Consider the following 18391-nt stretch of genomic DNA (forward strand, 5'->3'; position numbering starts at 1 on the left):
GAGAGTGCTTGCTTGATATGGAATTTGCATAGGCAGGGGGTTGTATGTTAGGGTTGCTCTGGGATGAGGGGTATTGGTGTATGCTACCGTGGCTACTTGAGATCCTTGTTGAGATGAAGTGGTATGAGGTGGTGGAGGGGTTTGTACAAAAGTAGCCATGGGGGGGGAAGGGTATGTGGGGTAGTTAAGTAGGAGGGACTAGCAGGGGCAAGGTTAATATAAGTTTGCGATTGGGGGGCTGATTGAGGGTTCAAGAAGGGTGTTGGGTTTGGTTGGTTGTTAGGAGCTTGGGAAGAAGGGTGTTGGGTTTGGTTGGTTGTTAGGAGCTTGGGAGGAAGTTAAAGCACTACTAGTGGGGGTCACCATGTAGTTTTCCACAAAGGAATTAAGCGGGGAGGCACCTTGCTTAAGTTGTTGTTGCATAAGGTGAAGTCCCTTGAGGTAGTAACACTCCTTGTCCTCATGGCCTGACTTTGAGCAAAATGAGCAATATTTCTTAGAGGGACAATCATTTGGAAGATGGCCTTGCAAGCTACATACCGGGCACCATGGACTTGTCTTAGGATCTTTGATCTTGAGCTGCTCAATCTCCTTCTGGAGCGCTGCCACGACCGTGTCCTCTTATTGTAACCTTTTGAAATCTTCAAGCTCCTTCTTGAGCTTGGCTAGCTTGTCCATGGAAGCGGATGTAGAAGCTATTGTCGGGGCTAGAGGAACAATTAGAGGAGCCGAAGACATGCCGGGGATAAGTGGGGACCAAGAGGTACTACGCTCCGCCCATGAGGCAAGCATTCTCCAGTTGTGTAGCTCTGTCTTGGAAGTCTTGCAGTGCCTTGGGGTGGAAAAGTCTCTCTCATCTTCATATCTTGTGTATAATAATTTTCAAATACTCACCAAACATAATTTCTCTAAAAATGGGCGGATTCTTCTCATTGACCAAAGCAAGCAAAGGTGCAATTTTGGTATCCTCTCGTGGCCCAAAGAAAGCACCTAGGGAGATCCTTGCCTTATCTTTGGTAACTATAGCTCTATGTTCAATACTTTTGTACTTTGCATTGGTTAAGATCTGCAAACAAAAAGTGCTAACAATATCATTTCATTTCTATTATTAATTGAGTTGCACTAACATAAGCTTTTGGATTTAACTATCACCTTTATTTATTTTTTTTATCTTTTTTGATTTCTTGACATATGCATATATGTATACACACACACACACACACACACACACACATATATATATATGCTTGTATGTATGTATGCATATACATAAAACATATGTATATGTTGGTACACACTCTCACACGCACTTACACATACACATATGGTGGGGTTCTATGATCTGAATACTTCCACTAGTCAGTCCTTTAGTTCACTTTTTACATAGTCTAATTGCAAACATAGTCGGGACGTAGAGAGATAAGAGAGGTCGTTTGTTTTCATTTTCCATTCCTTCCACTATGTAGATAAACTCCCTAACAAAAGCTTCAATGCCTTTTCTATGCCTAAAATAACGTATTCTTCTTTTTTTCTTTATTCTTCTCATTATCTGATTATCTTTCGCTTCTTTTGCATCTTTTGGTCCTTGGAAGTTTGAGTTTTGGCATTCTGGTTCTTAAGAAGTTGCTAAGGCAGAGTTTTTATCTTTCCTTTCTAAGGCGGTGATCTTTTGAACACACTTTCTAAGAGAAGACAACTTGAAACACATACAACTTTTCCCACTACTCGCGAACTTATCAAGCATTTCAACAAACCTTATGTAGAATTCAAATGAGAATAACGAGGGTACCTCGATTTGATCAGCAACATTGACAACAAAGGCGTTGGGAAGAGCATGAACCGCCAGCCATTTGTCATCCTTTTTTATTTGTAAACCGGGCACATCGTCGGGTAAGAGGATGGTAAGGCTGCTGACATCGAAGTGTGAGCTTAGCCCAAACACAAGGCTAGGGTCGGGGCAAGGGGGGTAGAAATTGTTCACAAGCACAAGCCGTTCAAGGCCAGGCACTTGGTCTTGGATATACTCCTTGCTCAATCCCAGGTATCTACTCACCTATGATTTCACATGAGAGTATGCATGCTCTATGTATATTACTTATAGGCTTTATGCATAGAGTCTATTGCATAGTCTTTGTTGAAGCTTAGAAGACTATATGACTCTATCCACATAAGACTCTATGCATGGAGTCTATTACATAGTCTTATGCATAAGACTCTATGTATAGAGTCTATTGCATAGTCTTATGCATAATAGTATTTTGCATAGAGTCTATTGTATAATCTTATGTATAGATTCTATGACACATAGTCTTATGCATAGCAATTTTAATTATTTACGTTTATGCATAGCAATTTTAAGTATTTACGTCTATGCATAGGTAGATGGAAAACAACTTGCGACGTGATGTTACATGTAAAGGAGGAGTAGATATCCCAGTACTCTTTGTAAGTATATTCTCTTTCAGATTACTTTATCACAATGTATATTATCTTATCTTTTAACATTAGTGTGCTAGCTAAGCAAGACATGATTAATATGTCTTTTTAGGGGTTTGCTAAAAAATTCATATCTTTATATTTTTGCATTTTTCTTCTAAGGTATGTCTTCATGAATCTAGAAAACCTTAAAAATTTATTAAGATGATAAAAATAACCTTGATAAATCACCATAAGTAGAGGTATATACAACACTATAATCTAAACATGTTACTAATTTACAAAGTAGGTTCATACATGCAAGAGGAAAAATGATATCAACTCATTATAAATTTCTCCTAAACCTTACATAGTTTTTAAAAGATGAGAGATATATTTTTATGAAAAAAAATGTATCGCATTAATAATTAATTCAATTAAATTTGCTTCTTAAAATCTCTTTTTAGTTGTTGAGTCTTTGATACCCAAAATATGACAATAGTGTGAGATTATGTGGTGATTTACTTTAGTCATACTTATAAATCAATGTCTCCACTAAAGTAATCGGTCAAGAATACATATCTAAATATTTCAACTTAGTTAGGAGACAAGGTGATGGTTTCAACTTTCAAAACTACATTGATAACAATAGAACATATATGAATCCTGGCTTATATTTGGATGATCTAGTGAGAAAATTATAAAAATAGTCTTTACAGCGATTATGACTAGATATTCCATTTAAAGCCTTATGAGATGTTCTAAAATGTGTGAAAGTGGTCTCTTATTCTATAGTAATAAATATGGTTCGAAATTGTAAACTTTCGTCTAAAATAAAGTGCCTAAAAGGATAAATGTATATGTGATTAGCTCTCACAAAATGCACTAGCAAATCATAACAAAGTATAGAACATGTGTGTAAGATTTGGTCCTAGTCTATGATTGTTTGATTAACTATAAAAATCCTTAAAGTTATTTTTTTAAGACAACTAAATACCTTAGAATTTTCATTAAAACCTAGATTTTGGAGTTTTAATTGATTTTTGAGCCTAGGATGATTCTATTACACCATGTATATGTTTAGAAAGCCATTTATATCCAAAATATTTGGAAAGCAATGAGAAATTCGATAATTAAAGACGTTGATACAAATATAGTCCAAACAGCTTTGAATTATGACTATAATTTGGCCAATGAATTCTTATGAAATTGTAAAGTGTAGAGGTAACCAATGTGACCCCAAAAAATCTCAAATCTCCTTCACTACGTACCTAATGATATGAAAAAAGTAAACCTTTGATTTTCACAATCCATGTGTTCTAAATAATTCAATAAAGTTGGTCAGTAAAAATAGGAAATAAATATGTCCACGGATACTTTTCTTTCCCATTACCAAACTATAAGTGTTAAGAAATAAATATTGCCTTATCACAATATAAAATCAATGTTTATTTATTTATATGCTTATAGAAGCTTGAAGTAGTGGACTTGCCCCTATGAACGATGAATATAACTTCACATTACAACGAGGTTTGGTATCTTTCTTTGAAAAGGTGAAAGAAGAAGGATGGATTATTATTTCTAGAGGCCTTGCATGGTAAGTAAACCCATAATCTCTTTGTTTTTTGTAATCTACATTTCACTTATGTTAGCTTTATTGTGTTTTAAGATCTTGTTAGTACTACAAATTGTACCCATGTGCAACCAGAAAGCAATGGAAATATGAGAGTAAAGGGAGGCTGAAGCTGCAAGGAGTGACAACAATAAAAATGTGTGAGAGTGTGTTTTTATAATCAACAAAGATTATGATGAAAACCTTGATACAACCCTAACTCCCAAGACTTTTATTTTTTTATCTTTCTGTTTTTCCTTTAACAAGGGATTTTTTTTGCCTATGATAAGGGATTACTCTTTTTTGTCCCAATCCAAGATGTACTTATTTTTAGATTAAGTATGAAAACTATATTTGGCCTCAATCTTTTGTAAGATTTATTGTCTTTCATCTCTCAATGTTTAAATGCAAAAAAATGATTTTCTTCACTTTCACTTGCACATGCACAAGCAAGAAAATAGGTAGCTCCCCTTGCATGTGTCTACATACTGAAACTAGCACAAGGAAATAGGGAGCTCCCCTTGCATGTGTCTACATACTGAAACTAGCACAAGGAGCTCCTATCTCGATTATAAGCCCAATAGTAGATTTTTATAATATGTTATAAATGTGAATTTTTAAAATGTAAATGTGTAGTTTTCTCATATAAATGTGTATTTTTCATGTTTTTGATTTTTTTCCTTTTTAATGGGGGGTGCGGGGACATAATGGCAAAGAGAGAAGAACATCGCATATGTTTCTCCCCCTCTCCCACTCGATCCCCCTTCTCTTTATTTTTTGCATAGTCTACAATGAGATTATGTCTATGGCAGTGGGCTATATGCCCACCCATGCTTTGACTGACTATATACGTGGATGTAGTTGCATGCATAGCCATGTAAGAGAATTTTAAAAGTCTAAATTTTATTTGTTGAAGCATGGTTATGGACGTGGATATGCCCTCCTCCTCTTGTGGTGCATCATGTGAGACATTATTGCTAAGGAGAAATCCACAAAATATGAGAGTGATGTAGACACACCCTACAATGCTGCAACAACTAGAGAAGGGGCATGAAAACGGAGGAGGTCACAATGTTTGGCTATAGGTTCGAAATAAAAAAACAACCATGTTCTTGGATTTTGTGCATGTGGATAAAACTGAAATCTTACCCATGTTAGTAGGTTAGTGTAACCCTGTAGAATTTATCCATGTGCCTAAAACTGAAAACACAAGCTTCAAATGAACACTTGGTGACCATCCACTTATCTTACACAAGTACACATTTCACACATTACCTTGTTCAATAGTTCAATACTGTTTATGAGATATAGATGTGTTAGAATGCATAGCTCTTAAGGTATTTGGTGATGTGTTTTCTTTTCCTTACCACACACAAACTTCAATTTTCTTTGTAGGGTTCAAATTTCATGTTCTCTATACTTAAGTCAATGTTTTTGAATGATGTGAACACACTCTTCTTTTGTTGAAGTTTTTGTTTTGTTGAATGTAAGTCTATTGTTGACCCTTAAGAGTATATGTTCTAAAAACTATTATTCAAAGCATAAAAAAATGTGTTCGGAATACTCAAAATGGTCTCTCTTCTTGGATACTTTAGCTCACATATGGAAATACCTATCCATTTACCATAATTAAGAAAATGCCAACTTGGTTACATGCTTACAAAGAAGCATAATAAGTGGTTACGTGCTTACAAAAAAAAAAAGAGGTAGATCACTAGCTTTGCATTGAAGATACAAACTAGTGGTTTTTTGCAACTGATCCCGCATACATACCACCAGCATAATTTAGAGTAGTTTTATAGAGTGGAAGATCTTGTGTATAATAATTTCTCAGATACTCACCAAACATAATTTCTCTAAAAATGGGCGGATTCTTCTCATTGACCAAAGCAAGCAAAGGTGCAATTTTGGTATCCTCTCGTGGCCCAAAGAAAGCACCTAGGGAGATCCTTGCCTTATCTTTGTTGACTACAGCTCTATGCTCAATACTTTTGTACTTTGCATTGGTTAAGATCTGCAAACAAAAAGTGCTAACAATATCATTTCATTTCTATTATTAACTGAGTTGCACTAATATAAAGCTTTTGGATTTAACTATCACCTTTATTTATTTTTTTTGTCTTTTTTGATTTCTTGACACATGCATATATGTAAACACATATGTATATATTTAAATGTATGTATATGTGTATATAAATACATACATATGTATATATTCGAGATATATATATATATATATGCTTGTATGTATGTATGCATATACATAAAACATATGTATATGTTGCTACACACTCTCACACGCACTTACACATACACATATGGTGGGGTTCCATGATCTGAATACTTCCACTAGTCTTTCCTTTAGTTCACTTTTTACATAGTCTAATTGCAAACATAGTCGGGACGTAGAGAGATAAGAGAGGTCGTTTGTTTTCATTTTCCATTCCTTCCACTACGTAGATAAACTCCCTAACAAAAGCTTCAATGCCTTTGCTATGGCTAAAATAACGTATTCTTCTTTTTTTCTTTATTCTTCTCATTATCTGATTATCTTTCGCTTCTTTTGCATCTTTTGGTCCTTGGCAGTTTGAGTTTTGGCGTTCTGGTTTTTATCTTTCCTTTCTAAGGCGGTGATCTTTTGAACACACTTTCTAAGAGAAGACAACTTGAAACACATACAACTTTTCCCACTACTCGCGAACTTATCAAGCATTTCAACAAACCTTATGTGGAATTCAAATGAGAGTAACGAGGGTACCTCGATTTGATCAGCAACATTGACAACAAAGGCGTTGGGAAGAGCATGAACCGCCAGCCATTTGTCATCCTTTTTTATTTGTAAACCGGGCACATCGTCGGGTAAGAGGATGGTAAGGCTGCTGACATCGGAGTGTGAGCTTAGCCCAAACACAAGGCTAGGGTCGGGGCAAGGGGGGTAGAAATTGTTCACAAGCACAAGCCGTTCAAGGCCAGGCACTTGGTCTTTGATGTACTCCTTGCTCAATCCCAGGCTTTCAAAGATGGCCTGGTAGAGGAGGGCCGCGAGCTCGTCTATGGCGGCCTGGTATTCCAGAACCTCCTCTCTGCACAAGCAAGCAGAGAGACATGAAGGCTTAAAAGAAAAACAAAAACACACATGAAGGCTCTAGGAAAGCAGCGGAAAAGCAAATGCTGATAACAACCTTAGTGGCGCAAGGAAAAAACAGCATGGAAAAAGCAGATGAAGGCTCTAGGAAAGCAGCGCAAAAGCACATGCTACCTGAGTATTTCGGGTGCAGTTTGGAAGCCATTGCAAATGCCTGGGCGCCGCCTGATGACAAGCGTGTCTTTCCAGTCCGGGGTGGAGCCAGTACCGGTGGCGAATGTGACGCCGCTCTCCGCACTCCCGGCAGATATATTACACAGCTTGGCTGCAGTTGGTAGCTCGTAGAACCTCCTCGCCGCACTCATAATCTTGACGGTATCTACTCCGTGGTTCACGACCTGCACATTTATCACAATTAACGTAGTACTATGTGAAGCTACCACCCTCGACAACCATAGTTTCGCCAATAATTAATCAAAACCCCCCTTCCCCGCCCAGCGAATTACTTGGAAGAAACCCCACTCCTCGCAGGCCCGTCCAATCTCAGCAACTATTGCCGCCCACTGGCTGGCAACTCGGGCGTGCGACACGTCTATCACAGGGATCTCTTCGTTTGTGCACACTTCTTGCAAGGCCGGACGCTGGTCAGTTGACCTCACGTAGTGGGCGGGCACGCCCGTCACACCTTCGTCCAGCATCTCTTTCACTCCCTTGACGTAGGACGAAGCCATCCCTTCGGGAAAGAGGCAAACAAAGAGAGAGAGAGAGAGAGTGTGAGAGAGTGACAGGACCTTGGAAGGCCATCCTTTAAATAGCTTACCTTTGCTACAACCGTGACAATCGTTGGGGCACATCCTTTAAGGCTTTAGCGTGATCAGCGTGGGACTTTACGAAGGCACTTTAACAATTAGTCTCCATCATTTCATGTGCCACATAGCTGCCAGTGAGAGAGAGAGAGAGTGTGTGTGAGAGAGAGAGAGAGAGAGGGAGAGAGTGAAAGGACCAAATACCGAGAGAACAATGAAGAGACCAAATACCGAGGGAGGCAAACACTGAGAGAGAGAGAGAGTGAGAGAGTGAGAGGACCTTGGAAGGCCATCCTTTAAATAGCTTACCTTTGCTACAAGCGTGACAATCGTTGGCGCACATCCTTTAAGCAGCGTTACTACAAGCGTGATCAGCGTGGGACATCATGGGACATCACATCAGCGTAAAAAATCACATCATTGTCGTCCCCATCGTTCGCGAGTATCCCAAAAACTTCACATCAGTTTAAAACTTAAACGTACAAATACCTTCAGATAGTCACGACCTAAAAAACTTTTTCATGCTAAAGTTTTCCAAATTTTGGGTTTAAAATTACTTCGAAGGGACTTTAACAATTAGTCTCCATCATTTGATCACCATTGCAACCCTAATTGACTTGATTTTATGTGCCACATAGCTGCCTAGGTGTGAAAGATTCAAAAGAGGGAGGATTCAAACCAGCTAATCTCACTTTAATTAATTCTAATGAGTTATAAAAATTTGTTCTTAAGACTTAATCAAAGATTAACTCCCTTGCTATTTTTTTTCCTCTTTGCGGCTAATCCTTGGGCTCAAATTAATCTTTAACTATCAATTAATTAACACAACCGAGCACATCATTAGATTACCTATGTGATCTCTAAAACATGTGCATGGTTTAAGGTATAATCAATTAACTAATTTAAGATATATTATGGTTTGATTTATTAATGTTTTCTCTTATGTGCAATGAGAAAAAGAGATCAAAACACTTGATGGAGTAGTTGGTGTAATTAGATGTTTTGATGCATCCAAACGCACTTAAACACTCAAAAACATCAATTTTAACTACCCAAAATTTTTAACTTTTTTAAAAATTATTAATTGCCCCTTCATCAAAAAACTAGTCCATTAAGGGAAAGTAATGAAAATGAAGAGTTTTTTAAAAATCATGGAGTAAGATACCTAAGATCTATGCCATCACTCTAAATCAGTAATATACAATTTAAAAAATCATCTAAGGAGCCAAAATTAAGCAAAATAGCTCTATGTTAAACTCTTAAAGAGAGTAAAAAATCAACTAATCTGCATTTTGGAAAGCCCAAATATACCACACTCACTAGCACAAGACTAACCAAGTGGAGTGCACTTACCTTTCTCTCTCTCCTCTTCTGGCGGCTATGCTCCCCATTTCTTGTAGTGTAACCACCGTCTTGGAGAAGAGGCAACTGCATTATAGCTAGTTAGGACTTGAGAAGATCGCCTATTGTTGTGACCACATGAGTTGTCTAGGTTGAGCTTAGGACTCCCATGGCTTGAAGAGATTGAAGGCAATATCCGTCTCCTTACACACACTCTCACACTCTCACTAGCATCAATTGGCAAGGTATATGGGAGAGAAGAAATGATACACACACTCTCATATTCACACACAAGCATAGAACTACCAAGAGGCAAGAGAGACAATAGAGCTAGAGAGAGTAGGAGCATAAGAGGCAAGAGCTTAATTCTCAATACAACCCAAGGTAATTTCTCTTTCTCATTTAAAGATAAATTCGCGTATTAGTCTTGGGTGTCCAAACTTCACTGAGTTTTGGGTGTCTAAGTAGAGTCTAATGTAGATATAAGAGTGTGGGTGCCTGGGATGTCAGCTCCACATTCTTCCCCTCCCCTCAATTATTGTTGATGTTGGAAGTGATGTTGGGCACCCATTAGTTAACCTTTTGGGCAAGGATGTAAACACAGAGTATGCTACCTTGAGTCCATAGCTACTTCATAGCATGCATGACCTTGATTGCTTAGGTTTATTTAGCTTTGTTCATTCTTTTTTTTTATGATGGCTTCTTTAGCTCTCATCACTTAGTGTTGATGTGGCCCACGAGTGTGGAAGCGATGTTGGGCACCCAATAGTTACCCTTGGGTTAACATTCCCCCCTCTTGGGTTTATCCTTGACTCTAGGCAATGGAGGTGTCAACATGATGAGGTTAAGAAATTTCAAAGGGATCATTTCTTGAGGTTTTCAAGATGGCGAGGATATGGATGGTGATGCAAATGCATAGGCTTGGATAAACAAAAGGGTCCATAATGTGCTTGAATGGTGCAAGAACCCACCTATTAAATGTGCGTAATGTGCTTGAACGGTACAAGAAGCTACCTACTTTTATATGCATCGCAAAAGTAGAAACAATATGCATTGCAAGCAAGAGTATCTAAAGGGTAGAAAATTGGGTTTAACCATGGTGACCCATTGTGTGTGAGTGAGAGATTATGCCCACATGATTGTAGGTGGCCAACCAACCCGTTTGGCCATCACCTAGGTCACCACCAAGATTGTCTCATTGAGTAACAAACTAGGGGTTACACTTTCTTTCTTTGTAACAACTTCTAACGGTTTCTTGCTAAAATGGGTGGTACTCGGATGGATGTAAGAAAAGCAAAGGGGATTATTCCTGGATGTGTGTAGATTAGAGAATAGAGAACTGAGTGGATAGTTGAGCTGAGAAATTCATGAGCTGAGTTTTGCCAATGTGTTATACTGTTGAGAGTTCAAGCTAATACTGAAGAATGTCTCATGGGTTGGTCTCTTCTACTCTACATGGATACTTTTATGTCCTATTACCAAACTAGTGTTAAGAAATAAAATTACCTTATTGTTAAAATCCTAAAGATCTCTCTAGTTAATCAATATGCATAAACATGCATAAACATGCATAAACCAGGCATATACTCATCCACATGACCACCCCCAAGCCCAAGGGTGCACATATAAATATAATGAAGTACCACATACCTTACCTTGGTGTCCCATACCACCAAGAGATAGGACTTCATTCCAGCAGCACATAGCTCTAGATAGCATGAAATGACAAGAGAGTAGATGTAATGCTCTACACAACAGAACATCCCTTGAGAGTGCCCCATGCCCCTATTATACAGGAGGGCCCTCAAGTGACCCTTGACTCTCCAGTTCCATGTGTGACCCTTGGTTTCCTGACCCTAACCTCAACCTAAGGTTAGACCAAAACCTTGCCCACCTAGATCATGTTCCCATGCTCCCATGCTCACATGCCTAGGGTGGGTTAGCCTCTTAGTATATACACATATAATGTGCACATAACATACTTTCCCTCTCTCAAAACATTCCACTCTTGCAATGAAAAGAAGGAAACCTACGCTGAACGTTCTCAACTGACTCCCAAGTCGAATCCTCAATTTCCTTGTCTTTCCACTTAATTTTAACCTCAGGGATTAAACGACTATGAAGTTTCCTTTCCTAAATTCAAGTACCTTTTTAGATTCATGTGGAACATAAGACAAATCTTTGACTTCAATGAGTTCTTGAGGAGTAATTGTGTTATCCTCACCTCCCAGCTTCTCTTTCAGTCTATTGACATGAAAGATTGGATGAACTCTAACATGTGGAGGTAGCTTTAGCTCATACGCAAATGTGCCAATCTGACATATAACTCGGAATGGATCACAATATCTAGGAGATAATTTTAGCACTTTCTTGTTAATAAAGTCCGAGAATATTTAGGAACTTTCAAATAAACCAACGCTCCTGGCTCAAAAGACCTAGATGAGCATTCCCTATCAGCATAAAATTGTGCACTATCATGAGCACTCCTGATAGAATCCTGAGCTTGGGTTAGCATTTCTTACATATCATGTAAGAAATCCCTCAATGTATCAAGCTCAATGTCCTTAAGACCGACATCAATGGGTGCCCTGGGTTGATACCCATACATAAGCATGAACGGACTATAACCAGTAGTTATATGCTTAGAACTATGATAGGCAAATTCCATCATTGGAATATATTTTTTCCAACTTGATGGTTTTCAAGAGACATGCACAAAGCATATCATCAACAATCTAATTCACACGCTCTGTTTGCCTATCAGACTGCAGGTGATCAGAGGAACATATGCTCTATATTAGGAGGCTGACCCACATTAGGCTTGTGAGCTTGGGAGCATGGGTTAGGGCTAACCTTAAGGGTTGAGGTTAGAGTCAAGCATCCAAGGGTCACACATGAATTACAACAAAGTACCTCATACCTTAACCTTGATGCCCCATACCATCAAGAGATATGACTTCATTCCAGCAGCATATAGCTCTAGTGTAAAATGCTAGGTGAGTAGATAGAATCCTCTACACAAGAGAATATCCCTTGAGTGTGCCCCATGTCCCTATTAAATAGGAGGGCCCTCAAATGACTCTTGACTCTCCAATTCCCATGTGTGACCCTTCGATGCTTGACCCTAACCTCAACCCTTAAGGTTAGCCCTAACCCATGCTCCACTAGAGCTTGTTCCCATGCTCCCATGCTCACAAACCTAATGTGGGTTAGCCTCCTAGTATATGCACATAACAAGTTGAAAGCACACAAAGATAAGAGCGCATGAGTTTCTTTGTTGAGCTAGGGAAGGTGAAAGGGCGATAACTATGTACTTTTGGTGTAGGTCTTGGTGGGAAGGGAGGAGAGATGCTAAGATTGGTAAGCTAAAATCTAGCTTGTACATGGTGTGGAAGAATCCATGTTTTTATTATCATAGTATGTAGCTATAGCCACATGCATAGTCACATGTATAGTTGCACCCTACCATATGGCACTCTTGCAGCATTCACTCCTATTGTAGCCACTCTCTTACTACATTTTCTCACTAGTGGCATGGCTAGAATTGTTAAGATTTATGGTACCTCCTACAAGAAGCTAGTTAGAATAATTACACACGAATGACACATGATTAACTTAATTCTAAGGTGGATGGAGTATATGAAACAAAGTGATGATCACAAGCTAATTAGATTGCAAGATAAATTAACTTGCACTCAAAGAGAAGCTTAAGATGTGCTTCTACTTCCATTGCTTGAAAATGACCCCTTCTATACGGGTAGAGTATATCTTTTCTTGTTCCATACATGAGGGATAATTCCATTTTGCCATATGGCTTCATCCTCACCTACTCATCACTCCCTGCCTCTACATGTGCTCTATGGCACCACACTTCTCAACCACCCCCCTTGGTGCCATATCTCTAGTCTACTCAAGGTGGTCGGATGTGAGTTACAAGAATCATCACCCCCCCTAGGTGCTCAATTGGCTATTGTCAGGTGGTCAGGCAGATACACACAGCAAACAAGATGAAATGAGAAGATGGGTGTCTACTCATATGGTGTGACCCCTTTTTTATAACAGATGACTAGGGTAGTAGTGGTGTTTAGAAGTAGTGGTGTCTACTCATATGGTGTGACCCCTTTTTTATAACAGATGACTAGGGTAGTAGTGGTGTTTTCCTGCTTGCTCTTTAGAAGAGCTGATCTCTAGGGATCTCTTCATACTTGGTGGTCGCAGTAGTCCCCATATAAAGTTGCCTTCGCTTTTCTTCAATCTGCAATCTTCTTCTTTATACCCGAACTTGTTTATAGTGATTACACTTTGGCTTGTCTTTAAACATGCATTCATTTTTAAAGTGTCCTTTTCTACCACAATTGTGACACTTCAAATTGCTTTTGTTGAACAATGCATTCTCAACAGTGCTAGGATTGCTTCCTTTTAATTCTCTCTCTTTCTCCAAAAGGAATGAGACACATCCATCAAATGTTGGCTCTAAGGTTGTGACAAGTGCATTTTATTCCTTTGGCATGCTTTTTAGGATTATTGCAACAACGGTATCTTTGTCTCCAATCTTAGCATCTATGCTATCTAACTGAGTCATGATGTTTTTCATTTTACTAACAAATTGAGCCAAAGATTCATTCAAGTTCATTTCTAGACCATAGAACTCAATATTTGAGTGCATTTCATGGTTCTTTGTCTTAGATCCAAACATGAGATTTAATGTATCCCATGCATGTTTTGTGTGTTCCTTAGAGTTAATGTGATGAATAAGACTAGTACCCAAATGTAAACCAATGAGTGACAATGCTTGCTCATCTTTTTCAACCCACCTTTCACTTGGTTCATTTGGCACATTTTTCTTATACATTAGAAGGTACTTCATATGTGTAGCCCACATGTGGAACCCTTCTCCATTGAGCTTCTCTACATGTGCAAAGTGATGCTTGTTGATCCTAATTTGAAGGTCCTACCAATGAGCTTATGATGCTTCAATTCATAGTGTCTATTTGTTAAATAAGATCGAATGCAAGTAGTACATGTGCATCGAATTTTTAATATTTGCTTCTAGAGCTTCCTAAGGATAGCCCCAATGCAAAGTTAGTGCTTTTGATGTGTGAACACACTAAATGCAACTCTAATTTCTCAATTATCTCCCCAGTTGTACCCAATTTATGCTAATTGCATGTTAATTATCATGGTTAATCTTGATCATAATTATTAAGTGGTCAAGAAGATGGAGGTTCAACTTATTGAACTTGTGGAAGCAAACATTGAAGGGGATTTTTAACCAAGATTGTTTCCCTTGATGAGGATGAATGATTTGAGTAACCAAAGCACCTCAAAACACACCGAAACGACAGATCTACATAGATTTTTAGCAACCTATCTTCATGCTACTATGGCAGGATTTGTGCATAAAATTGCACAAAATTTGTACTGAGCCTTCCTCTTATGCTTTATAATAAGCTCCTAAAGGGGCTTGAGCTAATTTGAAGCAAGAAGCTCCAATGGTACAAAAGACCAGTCCAGAGCCACTGCAAAATTATGCCTGTAGTAGACAGCGAACTTGGCAAAACCCACTAGTATGCTTGGTCACCCTATTGTGTTGGAACTGTGGCTAGGAGGGATTCAACAATGGCTACAAGAATGAGAAGAATCAAGCCTTGCAATTGTGAACCACAGGAAGCGAGATGAAGATAAGTTTGAGATTAGTGATGGATTAGTGACTAAACAAGAAGGGAGATAAAGATAAGGTTGGGATTAGTGATGGTTTAGTGACTAAACAAGAAGGGAGATGAAGATAAGGTTGGGATTAGTGATGGTTTAGTGACTAAACACAATTAATGAGCCAAGAGAGTGCAATAAACGTGAATGGAGAAGCTCATGAGGATGGGGGCTCTGATACCACTTGAAATCCAAGCTTTGAAGGCTTACACTAGGGCAAGATAAAGGCTATGGTGGGTAGAAGGTGATGTGAGCCATGGATTAGGGTGGAGGAATGTTGCTAATAATGACCAAGATAATGAAGGATTAGTGCAAAGCAAGATGACCATGACTTGGATAGGATAGAATGCCCACTCTTCTCATTACTTGAGGCTCTTAATATAGCCAAATTGTTACATATCATGTGGACTCCATTGATGCCACCTCATCCAAGCAATATCTCAAATATCTCCTCTCTACTAGAGGTTGTTCACACACCTTCACACACCCCCTTGTTGATACATACTCCTTGTGTATCTAGGCACCACATTTTCAACACCCCCCCTTGGTGCCATCTAGGACACATCTAGGTGTGAGGTACACATCATAGGCATCTTGACCTAACATACAACTAGGCACATCTTGGCCTTACACATGAACTAGGCATCTTGGCCTTTACATCATTCTAGCATGGCTACATCATCAGTGCCAGTGGGTAGAAATAATACAACAAGATACAAGGGGTAGGTGGAAAGTCCATAGCTTTAAAAAAGTGCTTCCATATCCTCCTTTGGAAAGGAGGATATGGAAGACATTCGCTTGTTGTTGACATTGATTCTTTGACCACTAGCAGTTGCTTTCCGTGTGTCCAAGTTTCCCACACACCGTACATTCAAGCTTTGGTTTATCTTTGAATTTGCATGTGTTGAATGTGTGGGACCTAACCTGCCACAATGATTGCATCTTGGCTTCAATTCCCTTTTACTTACATATAGAATGCCAATTCCTTTGACGAAGATGCTCCATTTTCATACTTGCTCTTCATCTTTTGCTCATGTTCAAGCAATGAAGCTTGTACATCATTCAAGGTTAGAGTAGAGTTGTTAGACAAGATTTCAACTATGTTACCATACTCTTTTTTCCTTTCATAGCTAGCAAGAAAGATAGCCTTAGCTTCATCATCATCAAGTGTTTTACCAATGGTGGCAAGCTATTGCTTAATGCTTTTATACTTGTTGATGTGACTTGTTAGATCAAGGCTATTCCCTAGGTTGAGTTGATACAATTGCATGAGCAAGTGGACTTTGGAGTGCTTTTCTTGTGTACCAAACAACTTGTTTAGCTCTTCCCATGCCTCCTTGGCCTTCTCAATCGCCGTAATATCATGAATGACCTCATCATCTAATGTAGGTGCTATAAGTCCCAAGGCCCTCTCATTCTTCTCATTCCATGCACTTGCTAGGCTTGGTTGAGTGTCCCTCGCTTGGATTATCCCCCACAAGTTTTTCTTCATGAGTGTGTACATGATTTTTGACTGCCATGTGTGGAATCCCATACCACTGAACTTGAAAATGTCAGCTTGTGCCATGATGAGTAGAGGGTCTTACCAAAGTCCCTGTTTATGCGGTGGTACTTGGCAATGTCTACGCTTTACATCAATGAGATGTGTACAACTGATGAAAGGCATAAAATTAATCAAGACTTAGAACAAGAGTCTTACTGATTTATAACCTCATGTAATAATGCCCAATCAACATGCAAAGGCTTAGACTCATACAAGGTTTAAAAAAACATATGAATGTGTATGATGAGATAAGGTTGGCATCTTGTGGTAATGAGTTGAGCATAGAAGCCTTGAGTTTTGTGTGAATGGCAAATGACATCCAAAACTCTTTTACAAACCACTTAGAGTGACTTAAAACTTAGGCTTAACTATGGATTAGTCCTTAATCCACTTTCATTAAGAATTTTAATTAAGCACTTCATAATATATTCAACAATGGTTGTGGCAACTAAGCATGCCTTTGCTTTTTCACACAATGTGAGCATCTCCTTACGTATTTTGAGGAGTCCTTTCATGATCTTGTAGAAACTCCTAGGTGTAGCTCTACCTCAATCGAATGCTGCACCAAGAACACGTCAGCGAGACGAGGAGCGGCAAAGACAAGTTGAAGAACTTGTGGCTGCCCTGAATGAGTATGAAAGGCTGCAAGTGGAGGTGGATGAGTGGGTGGAATCCAGGAGGCAGGTCGAGCTGCAGGTAGAGAGGGAAGGAGAAGAAACACTGTGGGAAGAAATGGAACGGCTGCAAGAGGAGCAAAATTGAAGGCCCCCCCTGTCGACATCTTAATCACGGCGTCGCTCCCATGCCCCTGATCGGCATCACCATCATTAGACTTATATTTACATTTGTAACATTAACATTAATTTTGTAAGAGACCTGACAATGTTTTGTAAGAAAAAAATCTTTCATATATAGAATTGCTTTTGGAGTTACAATGTCTCAATACTATCATCATTCAACGATTAATCAAGTGAATAATATGAGAGACTGATTCTTTGAAGAAAGTCATTTTTTTTCCTTGGCACCTGTAAAAAAAGGGGTTTTGTTAGTGGTATCTTACATAATGCTATGCACAGCAGCATACTAAATGGTGAATGTAAATATAAATGGTTTACCTTTTTAGTATCCATTGTAAATGTATAATCTTTTGGCAATTGTTCAATCTCCTCGTATGTAAGGTCTTCTCTAATTTGAGAAAGAGATGTTTTAGATAGTGTATTTAGCATTGTAAGCAATTTCCCTTCCAAATATATCTCCATTACTAGAGGCGTATTCTCGAGATCTGACTCCAAATCTTGATCTAATGGAACAAGGTTGCCATTAACATAATGATATCTGGTGTAGTGAAAAGTTGCAATTAAGTTTTGAGAGCCAATAATGTACTTGCAAACTATTAACTTCTTCTCCAAAACAAAAATAATGTCTTCTATCTTTCTCCTTTCCCAACCATTGTCCAAAAAGTCCAGTGCCTTACTTGAATTGCAAATAAACATTATTAAAGTATTTATTATTTCTTCATAAAAGAAAAAGTCAACAAACACTTCGATAGGCATAAAAATAGTAAGCTTGACATCTTTGTTGCAATAGATAGCTTAAGAGACTTCTGTATATCGTGAGACAACCTGATCCTATAACTTTCAGTAGTTTGTGAAGTTTGCAATGGCCAATCTTTGCTTCCAAATAATGGGAGGGGTAATGGAGTCAAACAAACCCATCTAGAAAACGTGTTGCCATGGTGTACAAGATCTCTATGAGTTCTTCCTTTGTAAATTTGTTCTCCTACATATGCATGGAAAGCATCAAAAATCCCACTTATACTCTCCACTGGTTGCCAGTCTATCCTATTGGATGGATAAATATCTGCATGAAACCAAAAGATT

General features: G+C 38.6%; 1 protein-coding gene across 1 annotated transcript; it reads right to left on the bottom strand.

Annotated features, from left to right (window-relative positions):
* Nucleotides 1-5628: 5628 nt before the first annotated feature.
* Nucleotides 5629-7887, bottom strand: LOC147616720 (fe(II)/2-oxoglutarate-dependent dioxygenase 4-like). Its single transcript, XM_086777795.1, has 4 exons — nucleotides 7619-7887; nucleotides 7287-7510; nucleotides 6786-7110; nucleotides 5629-6041 (listed from the first exon to the last, which is right to left on the bottom strand). The coding sequence occupies exons 1-4, from the start codon at nucleotides 7841-7843 to the stop codon at nucleotides 5766-5768; spliced, it is 1050 nt and encodes a 349-aa protein (XP_086633921.1). The 5' UTR covers nucleotides 7844-7887; the 3' UTR covers nucleotides 5629-5765.
* Nucleotides 7888-18391: the final 10504 nt, after the last annotated feature.

This window comes from Cibotium barometz, chromosome 38 (assembly GCF_041138505.1).
Source record: "Cibotium barometz isolate CiBa-2024 chromosome 38, ASM4113850v1, whole genome shotgun sequence".
NCBI lineage: Eukaryota > Viridiplantae > Streptophyta > Polypodiopsida > Cyatheales > Cibotiaceae > Cibotium > Cibotium barometz.